At 40.8% G+C, this 13707-nt stretch overlaps 1 protein-coding gene across 17 annotated transcripts in view; it reads left to right on the forward strand.

Annotated features, from left to right (window-relative positions):
- mycbp2 (MYC binding protein 2) overlaps positions 1-13707 on the forward strand; it is a 67911-nt gene that overhangs the window by 30420 nt on the left and 23784 nt on the right. For 15 of the 17 annotated variants that reach the window (XM_016669093.1, XM_016669094.1, XM_016669099.1 and 12 more), the window contains 25 exons: positions 52-186; positions 290-373; positions 886-982; positions 1072-1264; positions 2270-2544; positions 2640-2861; positions 3528-3719; positions 5022-5228; positions 5340-5477; positions 5574-5752; positions 5834-5976; positions 6072-6172; positions 6277-6495; positions 6573-6795; positions 7752-7870; positions 8301-8388; positions 8501-8550; positions 8652-8824; positions 9348-9492; positions 9625-9831; positions 10584-10639; positions 10709-10824; positions 10961-11058; positions 12158-12274; positions 12780-12920. In XM_016669093.1, coding sequence (XP_016524579.1) covers positions 52-186; positions 290-373; positions 886-982; positions 1072-1264; positions 2270-2544; positions 2640-2861; positions 3528-3719; positions 5022-5228; positions 5340-5477; positions 5574-5752; positions 5834-5976; positions 6072-6172; positions 6277-6495; positions 6573-6795; positions 7752-7870; positions 8301-8388; positions 8501-8550; positions 8652-8824; positions 9348-9492; positions 9625-9831; positions 10584-10639; positions 10709-10824; positions 10961-11058; positions 12158-12274; positions 12780-12920 — 3718 coding nt within the window. The remainder of the gene's footprint in view (positions 1-51; positions 187-289; positions 374-885; positions 983-1071; positions 1265-2269; positions 2545-2639; positions 2862-3527; positions 3720-5021; positions 5229-5339; positions 5478-5573; positions 5753-5833; positions 5977-6071; positions 6173-6276; positions 6496-6572; positions 6796-7751; positions 7871-8300; positions 8389-8500; positions 8551-8651; positions 8825-9347; positions 9493-9624; positions 9832-10583; positions 10640-10708; positions 10825-10960; positions 11059-12157; positions 12275-12779; positions 12921-13707) is intronic. The other 2 variants (XM_007547144.2, XM_007547146.2) reach the window with 1 other exon arrangement.

Here is a 13707-nt window from a genome sequence, read left to right on the forward strand (position 1 = left end):
TGTGATCTGCCTTCTTGCTCGGCTTAAATTGATGGTTCTTTACGTTTCCAGGGAGAAATACGCCATGATGTTTGACGAGCCGGTGCTGCTGCAGCTGGGCTGGTGGTACGTGGCGTGGGCCAGAGTCTCTGGCCCCAGCAGCGACTGCGGTTCCCACGGACAGGCAACCATTACAACTGACGACGGGTGAAACATTATTGCATTTAAGCTAATAAATATTTTTATCCCCTTGAATTAGTGTATCAAATGTATGTGTGTTTTTTTTGTTGTTTTTTTTTTGCTTTTTTAGTGTCGTCTTCCAGTTCAAAAGCTCCAAGAAATCCAACAATGGTACAGATGTTAATGCGGGTCAGATACCTCAGCTACTCTACAGGCAAGCAGAGCTACATTTCTACATTCTGTTGAAAGTTATTTAAGCAGTCCAATGCCTGGGAAAAATATTCATATACTTTATATTTTTCCACACTTTGTCATGTTTTAATCGCAATCGTAGTCCAACACAAAGTAAAACATAATTGTGAAGTAGATGGAAAATCTGAAAAGTGTGGTGTGCATTTAGAGGCTGAAAGTGTTGCCCATCATTATCCTGTATTTAGCTCTCTGTGTTTCATATCAGTTGTGACAATTCCATTTTTCTCTGCTAAAGTAATGCAGCCCCACAGCATGATGCTGCTGCCACCATAACATACTCAAAGTGTCACTTTTCCACCACACAATGTTTTGCATGTAGACCAACATGTTTTATTACTTTCAAGGCTCTGTGTCTGCCTGTAGGTTTGTTATCAAATTTCAAATTCAAATCAAGTTTATTTATATTGCACATTTAAGAGCAACTGGGTAAACATAATAAAGAAATGCGTTAATAATTTTGATGTTTAACACTAGGCTTCCATCCCACGATGGCAACGCTTCCAAAGGAAAACAGCAAACCAGTGAACCAGTTCACATCCTGAAGCGGTCATTTGCTCGGACGGTCTCCGTGGTGAGCATATTGTTTTTTTGTGTGTGTGTTTTGGTAATAACTATGTTTGTAAGTTTTTTGTTTTTTTTTGGCTATCACTTTGCTTGTAGGAGTGTTTTGAGTCTCTGCTGAGTGTTCTTCACTGGAGCTGGACCACCCTGGTGTTGGGAGTGGAGGAGCTTCGAGGGCTGAAGGGTTTCCAGTACACGGCAACGCTGCTGGACCTGGAGAGACTCCGCTTTGTTGGCACGTGCTGCCTCCGCCTGCTCAGGGTTTACATCTGTGAGATATTCCCCATTGCAGGTAAGAACGCCTGTAGAGTCTGGAAAAAATATGTTGTCTAATCTAAGTGTTTTTCAGGTCTAGATAAAAGCAAAGTACAGAATTCACAGAATTGCTTGTCCATTACAGGATTACAGAATTCACACTTTATTTTCTTTTTCAAATGCATTCATCCATCCACCCTGCTTTACATGTTCTTGGCTCCTATGTATAGTCCTGAGTGTTGTGCTTGAACGTCCAGAATTGCATAAAAACCTGTGGAACAAATCTAGAAAAAATGCTTGTGTAATAAGTATAGAATATTTAAATGGACAAATTGTAGGAGCCTTGTATATTTAAAGACTGAGCAATGAAGAAAATATATACTATAAGTTCCTCATTAACTTCTGTACTCTTTAATTAAAAAAGGGCTAAAAAGATTTGAGAACAAAATGTTCAAAACACATTACTTGGAATGAAAGATGTTGAATCTTTAACATGTCTTTGCAACACAGAAACTGCTTAATCCGATCAATTGGATTAAATATTAATCCGATTGAGTTAGTAATCGATTGATTGTTAAATTGAGCACACATACTCAAAAAAGGCCTTTTGGTGAAAAACATTTCAGAGCAGTAATTAAGCCAAAACTCTACAAAACTATACACTCGCTTAGTATAGTTTTAGCTTCAACTGGTTCAGATTTACAAAAGGAATGCTATGGTACTGTATTTTAGGCAGTAAAATGTTTTTCTTATTTAAAAAAAAGTTTAATTGTTTATTTGAATCTTTGAATGTACTTTTAATATTGTATAAAAAAAAGGCCTAAGTGGTTAAATCTGTAGACTGTGCATATTTTTAATCAGAATAATTGTAAGATTAATTGATTACTAAGATAATCGTTAGCTGCGGCCGTAAAAGAAACCAGTGTGCTATTATTAATGTGATTTTTCCTATACGCAGGTATTCTTACAGAAAACAATAAAATAAACACAGCTTGTATTCATTGCAAGAATCAAAATGCTCTGTTCTGTCTCTGATTTACAGCCAGCACCAAAGCTGTGGTGGAGGAGTCCAGCAAGCTGGCCGAGTGTGTGGGAAAGACGCGCAGCCTGCTGAAGAAGATCCTGTCAGAAGGCATGGATAACTGCCTGACTAAACTGGATAATGACCCTCAGGGCTACCTGTCTCAGCCTCTTACCTTGCTGGAAGCTGTGCTGCAGGAGTGCCACAACACATTCACCGCTTGCTTTCACTCCTTCTACCCAACTCCAGCTCTGCAGTGGGCTTGTCTTTGTGATCTGCTCAACTGTCTGGACCAGGTAGGAGGATTTCATTCTTCCAGAAGCTAAAATTTACCTGCACTCTGAGAAAGTAAATAAATAAAAATTTTTCTCTCTCTCTCCTTGTAATCCAGGACATTGCTGAGGCAAATTTTCGCACATCCAGCAGCCGTCTGCTGGCAGCTGTAATGTCAGCTCTTTGTAAGACTTCAGTCAAGCTGACATCCATCTTGCCCATTGCATACGATGGAGAAGTGCTGCTGCGTTCATTAGTGAAGCAAGTCAGCACAGAGAATGACTCTGCCCTTGCTCATCGCTTCCCCCTGCTGGTGGCCCATATGGAGAAACTAAGCCATGTAAGTTTTGACAGCAGTGATATTCACCCTGTGAATAGATTTACTTGAATCTTGCGTAACTCTTTCTATGGAATTTGCTTTTATCATTTTCATTTTACATTTTTGGATAAGTGTGGAAAGACGAAAACCAATTTCAGAGAAATGTTTACTCAATTATATGGAAATTACACATATTCTGGTTTTTTTTTTTTTTTTTGACAATTCACAAATTCAGTTTTGTCACAGTCACTAATATGAATCCCAGTGATATACATGCACATTCAGAAATCACCTGCGGCCATTTCACCTGTTTTGGGTCTTCAATTGGACTCATGGATACAAAAAAACTGATTCCAAAAAAGGAATTAAAACCTCTACATATCCCAGCAACCCCAGGTTATGAACTCGGCTGTAAATAAAAAATTTAAAAAAAAAATCTGTATTTAGTGGTCGACTTATCCATTTCACCAAATCATAGAATTTTCTATACTAAATCAGGAGCCAACTTGAGCTTTGTGATTTCCATTGCATAAAGATAATAAAATAAAAAAAATGAAAATGGACCAAAATCTTCACATTTTAATCTAGAGACGTATGAAGTGTTCAAATGGAAAGAAAAATGTGTTTTAACTCGGTTACATCAGCGTTTAAGAAAATTCCCATGTGTAACGTGGCTTCCTGTTTCAGACCGAGGAGAACCTGATGGGTATGACCAGTTTCCGAGAAGTGCTGGAGAAGATGCTGGTGATCGTGGTGCTGCCGGTGAGGAAGACTCTGAGGAAGGAAGTGGAGCTGTTCTCCCCTCACCTGGTCTCCAACACCTGCGGGCTGCTGGCCTCCATCGTCTCTGAGCTCACCGCGTCCGCCATGGGCTCTGAGGTAGCTTCACATCCACTTCACTGAGAGCAACAAAACACAAACAACAAGAGCGTTTGGTTCGAGGCTTGGGTTTGGCAAACACCTCACCATCATCACGAGCTTTATGTTCACTCAGTGACCTGTTTTTTTTTGTTGTTTTTTTTTTTGGGGGGTGGGGGTTAGAGCATATACACAAAAGCAATCTTTAGTGCTTAACGTAACTTTGATATTTATGCTTTTTGCATTTTCATGTCATGTTTCTGTCTCTTGGTTTATCAAATGACTTGAATCTTCTTCCTCGTTATTTAATCAAATGTCACACCTAGACCTTTTCTTCCCTCTGCTTATTAGCGATCTTTTGCCATTTAATTTAATTTAAACTGTCACCAAACTAGCTCGTGACAGTAACGGACACTTTGTCCTTCCTGTTCTTAAAAAAATAAATAAATAAACGGCAACAAACTGAAGGAGGGCGGAGGGGCATTCTGCTGTCCTTTATGTTTTGATGAGTCATTAGATAGGAGTGGCCAAATGCTTGTCAGCCTTCCTTGCATGCACACTCCCTATTATTATCATCAGTCGCTGCAGTCAGGAATCCTGTTGCCATGGCAATGTCACTTGACAGCAGCCCCCCCACAGCAATGTTTTTCTCCTCAGTCTGTTGTCAGGGAAACAACTTTTTCCTCCCCAGTGTACCCGATTGGGTATCTCAGCAGTTGTCTGGTCCTTAACTCCCATCAGGGTGGAAGAAATGGCAACTTTATTTTTTCTGTATAATCATTGGGAGATAGTTTATTTGATAGTATATTTTCATAGTTTTCTGTAATCCTGTCATTTGGAATCGGAGATTTCTTGTTGGTTCCTGGTTTGAATTACTGTACAGGCTTAACCTGCTAAAACAGTTTCAGCTAAATCCAATTTCTCCATAGTAGTTATAATTAAGAGCATTCCTTTTTAGCCTTTCTGCCATAAGCCACCATTATTTACTTTAGTAGCACTAACAACGACTCACTGTCTAGGAGAGTCGGTTGTTGTAAAATCATAATTCACTTTTATCTTAAAGACAAAATAATTGAGTTGATATTTTGAACTCAATTGGCATCTCATCATATCGGCCATAATGGCAATATGTATTGGATATAGATACCCAATTTTTTTTTGTATCAGTTCATCCCTAGTTGTATATTGCATTTATTTGTTTAATATTCGACCTGATCCATGTCACTTATTATATACCGTTTTGCCTTGCTGTAACCATTGCTGCTAATTTCTCAATAAACTTAAGCTGTTGGGTACATGTCTACTGTGTGCTTCGTTTATTAGGTTGATGGACTGAACTCACTCCACTCTGTGAAAGCCTCTCCAAACCGCTTCACCAAAACAAGCCAAGGTCGCAGCTGGAACACAGGCAACGGCTCGCCGGACGCCATCTGTCTGACGGTGGACAAGCCGGGCGTCGTGCTGGTCGGGGTCTGCGTCTACGGAGGAGGGGGCATCCATGAGTACGAGCTGGAGGTGCTGGCTGACGACGTAAGCGCTCATAAGTCTTTTCTGCCTAGATTAGCTTTTCATAACTCTTAGCTGCTTGGCTGGTTTTCAAAAAAAAAAAGTATTTCCAACTTTCGTATACGTGTCCTTCAGGCGCAGACTGAACACCCTGGCGACTCAGCACATTCTCACAGGTGGACGTCTTTAGAGCTGGTGAAGGGCACCTACAGCACTGATGACTCTCCCAGCGATATTGCGGAGATCCGCTTGGACAAGGCGGTGCCGCTAAAGGTGCTTGATCATTCTGGAACAGCCCGTTTAGGGATTTCTGTCAAGCTTCGAAGATCTGCAGCCGAGTGTTAAAGTGTGAATTATTTTCTGCCGTAGGAAGGGGTGAAATACGCTGTTCGGTTGCGTAACTACGGCAGCAGGACGGCCAATGGGGACGGAGGTATGACGACGGTGCAGTGCTCAGACGGCGTTTCCTTCACCTTCAGCACTTGCAGCTTGAGTAGCAACGGAACCAATCAGACCAGGGGTCAGATCCCTCAGATCCTCTACTACAGGTAAACACAGAGCCAATCTATTCTTATATATTGTTTACAAGGTTTCTTTTTCTTAACACATTTGTTAAATAATAACTGAAGGAGCGAATACGATGGAGACCTCCAGTCTCAGCTGCTCAGCAAAGCCAACGAGGAGGACAAGAACTGTAGCAGAGCTCTGTCTGTGGTCAGTGCTGTGGTCAGAGCTGCAAAGGACCTTCTCCACAGGGCTTTTGCAGTTGATGGTAAGTGCAAAAGCTAATATGATGGAGAAACTTTGAAGCTGAAGACATATGCATTCAGATTTAGTTTTACAATAGTTGTCCTATATTCTTTGCAGCTGATGATATTCCAGAGCTGTTAAGTTCTTCCAGCCTCTTCTCCATGCTGCTGCCGCTCATTCTGGCCTACATTGGACCTGTTGCTGCCTCTGTGCCAAAGGTAGAAGCTACAAGCTTTGAGCAGTGCTACCAAAAAACAAAACAAAACAAAAAAAAAACTTTAATTGATATTATGAGGTGTAATGTCTCCTCTTCCTCTTGCAGGCTGCTGTTGAGGTCTTTGGCCTAGTTCAAGAGCTGCTGCCCGCTGTTTCTGCCCTCAACCAAAAATACGCCCCGCCTTCCTTTAACCCCAACCAATCCACTGACAGCACCACCGGCAACCAGCCTGAGATCGGCCTGTCGGCTTGCACCACTTCAAACCACTACTCTGTGATCGAGAGCGACCACCCTTACAAGCAAGCTGGGGTCACACAATATAGGGTACTTCACCTTTTAACCGTACCAATAAATCATCACAACATGCAGCGAGGCGCTTAAGTCGTTGTTTCTGCTCTCAGGTCTCCTTCCCAGACTGTGTTCGATGGACCACCATAGAGTTTGATCCGCAGTGCGGGACCGCGCAGCCGGAGGACGCCCTTCGGCTGCTCATCCCCAGCCGCACGCTCCACCTGTCAAACCTGGGCGGGAAGCCTTTGATCCACGACACCATCAACACATGGACTGAACTTAGGAAGTTCTCAGGCTCCAATGGCTGGCCCACCACTGTGCTGGTGTTTCCAGGTGAGATTATTACACCTGGGAAAATCGGTTCTTGTTTTTGTTGATCGTGATTAGGGTTCCTACATGGTCTGGTAAGGCCTGGAATTTGACTTCAGGGTTTTCCAGGTCTTGATGAGTTTAGATAAATGTCTCTTTTCTTATTTGTGTCCATTATTCCTTATGTTTTTTCCTTCTATCCTTTATCTCCTTTTTTTTCTGATGTCCTTCTCCTGTCCTTTCTCTCACAAGTTCTTCCTTCCTCTGTTCCTTATGTCCTTACTTCTATCCCTCTTTGTGTTTTTCCTTCATATCCTCCATACCTTCCTGTTGTCTTGCATCCATTCCTTCCTTGTGTCCTTCCTCCCTTCTCTCATTTTCCCCTTCTATATGTATTTATTTTCTTGTTTCCTTCCTCTCACTCCTTTTTGTATACTTGTCTTTTCTTCCTGAGGTTCATTCTCCCTTCCTTGTGTTTTGCTTCCATGTTTCCCCAGACACCACATCTCTTATTCTGGTAGCTTAAGCAAACCATGTGTCTGCTGTTGCTACAAGGTTAGATAAAGAATGAACACAGAGTGTTATGTTACTACTTTGTCAATACTAATCTAACAGGACAGCAGCTATTAGCCTCAGGTCTGTGTGGCACTGCTGATGTTGCCACAATTGTGATGTGAGGATTTCAATACAATCCTGAAATAGTCAATTATGTTGTGATGTCAAGTATCAGAAAGGATGGGACAAATAGGAAAAAACTGTCTTTGGTACAGTTTAATGATAGTATTGCCAGCATTTTAAACAAAGAATGTGGTAGAAAAATGAATCACTGTCATGCTAAAGACAGTAGTTGAGTAGTATGTTTTTCATTGATCAGTCAACGAGTGTTCTTAGCTGTAAATGAGATTATTATACAACCTTTGACACAGGCATCTTACTGACCGTATAAAATCTCTTATTTTCAACGCCTTCTCTCCCTTCAGGAAACGAAGTTCTCTTTTCTCTTGAAACTGCCTCAGATTACGTGAAAGACGAGAAAGCTTGCTTCTACGGCTTTAAGTGTGTGGCTATCGGATATGAATTCAATCCCGGTCCCGATGAGGTAAAGACTCAGTTTCACTGAAGGAGTTCTAGAGGTGATTTAGTTAAAAAAAAACAAAAAAAAAAACACACACAGCAGCACCTTGACACCCAGTTGAACTTTAAAATTAAAATGAGAGTGGCAAGAAAGAAAACGCACATTAACATTTTACATGTCTTAAGTGCATGCATCACTTAAATATGAAGTCACACACTGTTTGTGACACATTATGAGCTGCGGTTTTGTTTCTGGTATTCCAGCTCAACCAATTAATAATTTTCAGTTTCATAGAAAATTCTGTTTTCTTTTTTGTCCCTCTACACCCTGTGCTTAAAATGTTCTCCAATCTGGTCCACTGCAAGTCTGAACACTGGTTGGATGTTGTGGCTTGTTGACAACGTTCTGTTAAAGGTGAATGTGAACTCTCATCCTATTGTTTTTGGGCTTTCAGGGTATAATCCAGTTAGAGAAAGAGCTGGCGTTCCTGGGCAGCGTGTGTGCTGCAGCTTTAATGAAGAAAGATTTAGCCCTCCCTATTGGTATGAAAGACAGAGAATAATGGATTTTTCTTGTCCCTTATGGCTATTTTTTAATAAATCTGTTTTTCTATTTTTAAGTATCAATCTATGTTTGGTCCTGTTTCTAATTTAGGAAACGAGTTGGAGGAAGATCTTGAGATTCTCGAGGAAGCCTCCCTTCAGGTACGTTAGCTGTAAAATTAAACCTGAGGTGTGTTAAATGTAAAAGTGTACATTTCTTAAGCACTTATATATATATATTTTTTTTACCTCACATTTCCTAGGTGTGTAAGGCCCACTCCGGGATTCTGGGGAAAGGTCTGGCCCTCTCTCATTCTCCTACCATACTGGAGGCCCTGGAGGGCAATCTGCCCCTCCACATCCAAACAAACGAGCACTCTTTTCTGGAGGATTTTATCACCTGCGTATCAAACTCAAGCGGAGGGCGACTGGCCAGGTGTGCAGCTGCTCTTTGTTGCTGACAAATCAAGTCAAGTCCATTTTATTGCCATTGCACCGTTACGCTGAAATCAAAAACACACTAGAGTGAGAATAAATAGATCATAGGAGAACAGCAAACGGATCAAATATATGAAACAAGAGCCCTCTCATGCCATTTTTTGCTTTCCTCACGATGCTTCAGAGCCCAAAGCACCTCCTGAGAGCAAAACGAAGCTTATATTGCACTGCAAATCTGAAACAAACTTCTAGAAAACTACAAAACAGCAGAAATAGTTGTTTCTTTTAAATCGAGGCTAAAAATCCACACCTGCTTAGAGTCGTCTTTGATTAGTACTAACCGGAACGTCGATCAACATAGTTGATGTGTTTTGATAATTTTTAATGATGGCATTTGACAAAATGTGATGTTTCTTGCTTGTGTCATAATTGATGTTTTTGTGATGCAAATCGCTGTGAGCTGCCTCGTTACTGAACAGATAAACTTGACTTGAACTCTTTCACCTTTTTGCTCTGTCCAGATGGCTGCAGCCCGACTCTTACGCAGATCCTCAAAAGACCTCTCTGATCCTTAACAAAGATGATATCCGCTGTGGATGGCCGGCCACTGTGGTCGTACAGACTAAGGATCAGTATGGGGATGTGGTTCATGTTCCCAACATGAAGGTAAGGATATGCTTTTTAATTTATTTATTTATTTCCTTCTTTTGGGAACATTTAGATTTTAATGGCTTATAATTTTTTGTAATAGTGTTATTTTACCCAATTAGACTCCACTTTTATCTTCTTTATCTGTAGGTGGAGGTAAAGGCTGTTCCAGTTTCCCAGAAGAAGTCGGTTCAAACGGACAACATGAAGAAGCTGCAGAGGCTTCCTGGAAGCTCCTCTCCTTCGTCCTCCGGCCCTGACCTCACCTTTGGAGGTCTGCCGATGCCTAAGCTGGAAGCCACCTATGAGCCGGTCATAGTGAAAGAAGCTCGATACATTGCCATTACTATGATGAAGGTCAGCATGACTCACTCACTCTCCGTTTATATTTTCATTTCCTAAAAAAGGGTTGTGGATTCTAGAAGGGAGGGATCCGATTGCTTATTAGTTAGGTGAGGTTCCGTATTTTTTTTTCTGAATTAATTTAGCCTGTCTCCTGCTTTTTTTTAATCAGCAGGTCAGGCTTTCTAGAGGTCAGTGATTAGTTGGAAAACTGCAATCGGTTCACCCCTCGTACACTTAGTTGACCACTTTCTTTCTATCTGCACACTTCAAAATAAAGAAGTGTGCCAATCCCACATTTTTATTTATTTTTATTTTTTTACAAAATCTATTCAAGACAGGGAACACTTTTAAAGGAAAAAATGGTGTAATTACGACATATTCTTGGTTTCAAAAACTGCCAACATTTCTAAATCCAGTTGGTTCCATGACTTACTGTTCATTGTGGCAATCTCAATTAAAAACGTTGCCCTTTCTAGAATCTTCTCAAAACTTTGGCTCCTTCTATCTGAATTAAATAGTTTCATATCACAGAAAAGTGATAGCTCATCCTGTTGTTTTCTGGATGATGTGTCCAGGGATCTAAAAAAAAAACAGAAGGGCAACAGTTTAGTTTTCAATTGGGCCAATTACCGAGTAGTAATTGGGCAGATGATAGAGTAAAATTATCATCATAACTACTTGAGGAAATAACATGTAATACAAGGATTACACAAAAAAAAAAGGTTGGTTGTTACCTTCAAACTCATTTTCTACATTTCTTTTAGGTGTATGAAAACTACTCTTTTGAGGAGCTGCGTTTTGCTTCTCCCACCCCAAAGAGGTAAGCAGCGGTATGCAGACCACACTTTCCACTCGGACGCAGCGTTCTCACCGATTCCTCCCTCAACAGACCCAGTGAGAACATGCTCATCCGAGCCAACACCGACGGGACCTACAGCGCTAACTGGACCCCAGGAGCCGTCGGTCTCTATACAATCCATGTCACCATCGATGGCATTGAAATAGGTATTCCCCCCCCTCTCCCCCTGTCACTGCCAGCAGTTGGTGTAACTTTGAGCATATTCTGTGAACGCTCTGATTAACATCTGTGCAGTGTGAGTGAGTGTGTGCCTGAGTTCTGAATCTCTTTTTTTAATTTAAGATGCTGGGTTGGAGGTGGAAGTCAAAGATCCTCCAAAAGGGATGATACCACCTGGGACTCAGATGGTGAAGCAGAAGCCCGAACCTCAGCCAAGCAAGGTGAGTTTTATTTTTCTTTCTGTTGAACATAAACACACGCACACACGCATACAAATGAAATGTTTTAGAGCATCTAAAACAAGGATTATTTGTTTTTCAATCCATTGTCTTACACCTGCTTATCCCAGCGTTTCACTGGACGATAGGTGGGGTGCACCCTGGACTGATTGCTTGTCCGTTACCGGGCAACACAAAGATTGCTGATGATAATCCTGAACGCAATTACCTAAGGGCAATTTAGAGTTACCAATTAAGTTACAGTTTTGTTTTTGGAGGAAGCTGGTGTGCCTGTGATGCACAGGGAGAACATGCAACATGTCTGAAGAGTTCATATTTAGATTGGATTACTCTGTTTTGAGCCCAACAGTGTTTTAATAAATGTATTGACATATTCAGGATTTACGTTATAACTTATATTTTCTGTATTAAGTACTCAAAAAGTGCATCTTAATGTATGTGCAACTCTTGTCCAGCCCATTTTGAATTCCAGAGTGAACAAAAATCCCCATTTATATCCAGTAGATGAGGAAAAAGAAGAGACAAGTTTGATTTGAATCTTAAAAAAGAAACCCCAAATGATTTGTAGCATGTTGTCCAGAGAAAATTAACAATCAAGGCCTGGAAGTGAGTGAGTTTGTTGTTGATATTGAGGGATTAGCAGCCATTTATGCTTACAGGCTGGAAAGATCGTAACGAATATGCCGTCAACTAATAAGATCCAATTTGATTTCATCATCATTTTGTGAAAAGGATTTTACTTTTTCTGAATGTCATAATGGGGAAACAAGCAACAATGTGTGATGTTCGGTATTGTTAAAATAAATAAACAAGCTTTGGAACTTGTTTTTCCATAAAAGCGAGTTTAAAGAAGCACCGACTCGTCCTACTGAAAACCCACCTCCTAATGTTCTGTGCTCTTCTGCTGTGATGATGCGTATGATGCAAAGCAGGCTCTGTATGGGGACAAATCGCATGTGAACGCCCACCATCAGTGCCTCCCTTGACATTTCTTTCCTTCTGATGCACCTCTTGTTGTTAATTTCTTCCTATTCTTTGCTTCTGCTGATCTCGATCTCCATCTCCCTTCTGACTCTATCAGGTCCGCAAATTTGTGTCCAAGGACAGCGCGGGCCTGCGTGTCCGTAGTCACCCCTCCTTGCAGAGTGAACAGATAGGCATAGTGCACGTCAATGGCACCATCACTTTTATTGACGAGGTAACTCAATGAAAACCCCCCAAGAAAAGATCATAGACGTAGAAGCTGGACTACTCTGATCCAAGCTTTTCTTCTTTAAATCAAGAAATTCAAACTAGAAAATGAGACAAATAATGTCAAGTTTAAAGACTTTGTCTGTAATTTTGGTATATTTAACAGAATCATTTCTCTGTAATAATTATTGCTTTTTATAACTTTGATGATCTTCTTTTAAGTTGCTTCATTTCATCTTGCAAGACACTCTGAGGCCACATGAAAGATTCTGGTGCTTTTTCTAATACTTTAAGTAAATTTGTTAGCTCTCTATACATCCTGGAGTCGATTTCTGCTGATTTGCTTCTCGCCGTAACGGCAAAAAAAACAAAAAACAAAAACAAAAAAAAAACCCTTTCCTGCAGCCTCAGAGATGTCAGATGTTTGTGATCTGGGTGATTTCCCCTTCTGTCTCCTTTAGTAACAAGCCGGCATGGCTGTGCTCTGCTCTGTTGCTTGTTTTCCCCCTTAGATCCACAATGATGATGGAATATGGCTCAGGCTCAATGATGAAACAGTAAAGAAGTATGTTCCCAACATGAATGGTTACACAGAAGCCTGGTGCCTCTCTTTTAATCAGCACCTGGGCAGGAACCTACTGGTCCCAGCTGACGTAAGTAGAAGGCGGCCTGCTTTCAGTAGCTTTCACCCGGCCTGACGATGACAGGCTCATGCACTGTTGGTTTGGGAAGGAGCTCGTCTATATTGTATAGCAATGGTTTCGCTTACATGTCCTGGTGGTAGCATGGTAAGCGGTCAGTTAAAAAGGGCAGCTCTCGGGGTGCATGATGCAGAGTCCCGTAACATTATTCATACCTCTTGAACTCTGTGTCACGTTACAACCACAAACTTCCATGTATCTCATGGGACTTTAAGTGATAGACAAATAAAAGTTCAGTTGAATAAAAATGATACTTGGTTTTCCCCACGTTATACGAATGAAAGTCAGAAATTTTTTTTTTTTTTGCACTCAGCCTCCACCAGTCAATATTGTGTAGAAATAGATTTCACTTCAGCTAGAGTTGCCAACCTTTTGGGTAGAATCTGTCATGTCTCTTCCAGCTTTGCAGATCTAAATCTTTGCCCGTTCTCCTTTCCTCAGTCTCCGATTGGATGGAGAATATCTGGGAACATCAGCTTTCCCGACTTGTCTCAGATTCTCAGTTGTGTTTGCACTTTAATTGGGAGATTTTAACGATGGCTGAAACAATTAATTTGATTAATTATGATGAATCAATTTTTGAAATTACACTCAACAAATTTAGGGTTAGGGTTTGATAGTTTAGGGTTTGATTAATTAAGTGGCGTATACAGACAAAAGAAAAAGGCCAGCAGCTGAAAGAACATATTTTGAGCAATAATTAAAACAAGACTGTACAAAAACATATATACATTTTATA

The sequence above is a fragment of the Poecilia formosa genome, unplaced genomic scaffold, assembly GCF_000485575.1.
Source record: "Poecilia formosa unplaced genomic scaffold, Poecilia_formosa-5.1.2 Scaffold19, whole genome shotgun sequence".
Lineage (NCBI taxonomy): Eukaryota > Metazoa > Chordata > Actinopteri > Cyprinodontiformes > Poeciliidae > Poecilia > Poecilia formosa.